This window comes from Camelina sativa, chromosome 14, assembly GCF_000633955.1.
Source record: "Camelina sativa cultivar DH55 chromosome 14, Cs, whole genome shotgun sequence".
NCBI lineage: Eukaryota > Viridiplantae > Streptophyta > Magnoliopsida > Brassicales > Brassicaceae > Camelina > Camelina sativa.
This window is the reverse complement of record NC_025698.1, coordinates 21854669-21856065: the sequence shown is the minus strand read 5'-3', so window position 1 is coordinate 21856065 and position 1397 is coordinate 21854669. Positions and strand designations below refer to the sequence as shown.

General features: G+C 32.1%; 1 protein-coding gene across 1 annotated transcript in view; it reads left to right on the top strand.

Moving 5' to 3' along the window:
- The window catches only part of LOC104743855 (serine carboxypeptidase-like 44), a 3612-nt gene continuing 2447 nt past the window's right edge, over positions 233 to 1397 (top strand). Inside the window, exons 1-3 of the mRNA XM_010464891.1 lie at positions 233 to 562; positions 1008 to 1115; positions 1198 to 1290. Of these exons, the coding sequence (XP_010463193.1) occupies positions 298 to 562; positions 1008 to 1115; positions 1198 to 1290 (466 nt within the window). The 5' untranslated portion in view covers positions 233 to 297. The remainder of the gene's footprint in view (positions 563 to 1007; positions 1116 to 1197; positions 1291 to 1397) is intronic.

The following is a 1397-nucleotide window of genomic DNA, read 5'->3' as shown; positions in this document are numbered from 1 at the left end:
AACTTTTAAAAACAATCACATAAATTATATTTTATAAAAAATTATAATATAAATAAAATAAATTTTAATCTGTGCTCTAACAAAGATCTTAATCTAGTAATAAAAAAGATACTGACAATTTTAATTGCTTAGCCAAATTATTGCAGTAAATATAAATATTTTATATCACACGTAACTTCGTGAAGAAGAAGTGTTTTGCCTATAAATATACATGTGCACTAGGCAGAGAAACAAAGAGCAGAAGTTAAAAACACAGAGAGAGACCTCTGATACACAAAAAGCAAGAGAGGGAGAGAAATGGCGGGCGGTAAGTGGCGGTTCCTAGAAGTAGCAGTAGCACTAATGGCGTTGCAGTGGTGGTGGAGTTACAATGGTAACTTAGCTGAAGGGTTTCCAGAAGAAGATCTTGTGACAAAGCTGCCTGGACAACCTGAAGTGGCATTCAGACAATTCGCTGGTTACGTCGATATCGATGTCAAAGCTGGTCGGAGCCTCTTCTATTACTTTGTCGAAGCCGAGAAGCAACCACACACTAAGCCTTTAACCCTTTGGCTAAATGGAGGTTTGTTTTACTGACACTGGTTCTTCTTGTTTCTCAACTTTGTAGATTTTCATTGAAATTGGGTATTTAGACAATAGGATTTGGTTGTCGAAATTAAATTTAAGAAATGTTTATAATTTTATATGATTACCGTTTGTTATCTTTTTTTTTTTTTGTATATATTGATTTTATAGAATTTAAAACCGAATAAAGTTTACATGTAATTTTGTTTTATTTCCATTCAACTTGAATTTTTATTTCAATTTGGTTTGGTTTAAATAAAAATTAACAAAATTTGAAAATATAAAACTGATTTATCAATATATTTATGTGAATGACTACTATCTATCTTCTAGGGGAATTTGCTTTGATTGGTTACATAGTTTTAAACTTTTAATTTCAATATTTCTGGCTTTAAATTTACAAAATTATTCAGTTTCTTAACTATTTTTTGGTCGAAATGTAGGACCAGGCTGTTCTTCCATTGGAGGAGGAGCTTTCACAGAGTTGGGTCCATTTTACCCTACTGGAAATGGTCGCGGTCTCCGTAGAAATCCCAAATCTTGGAACAAAGGTCTCTCCCCCTCTCTTCTAGTTTCTTTCATTAACAAATGAGAAAGTTTGTGATGTTAACTTAATTACTATATATGATGTAGCCTCAAATCTGTTGTTTGTGGATTCACCGGCTGGAGTAGGATGGTCTTATTCGAACACAACTTCTGATTACACCACGGGCGATGAAACCACTGGTATTATATATAATCTTTCTAATGATGAAATCATCTTTTGCCATTAACAAGGTTTTCAAAAAAAAAAAAAAAAAAAAAAAAAAAAAAAAAAAAACCAAAGTGTTGAT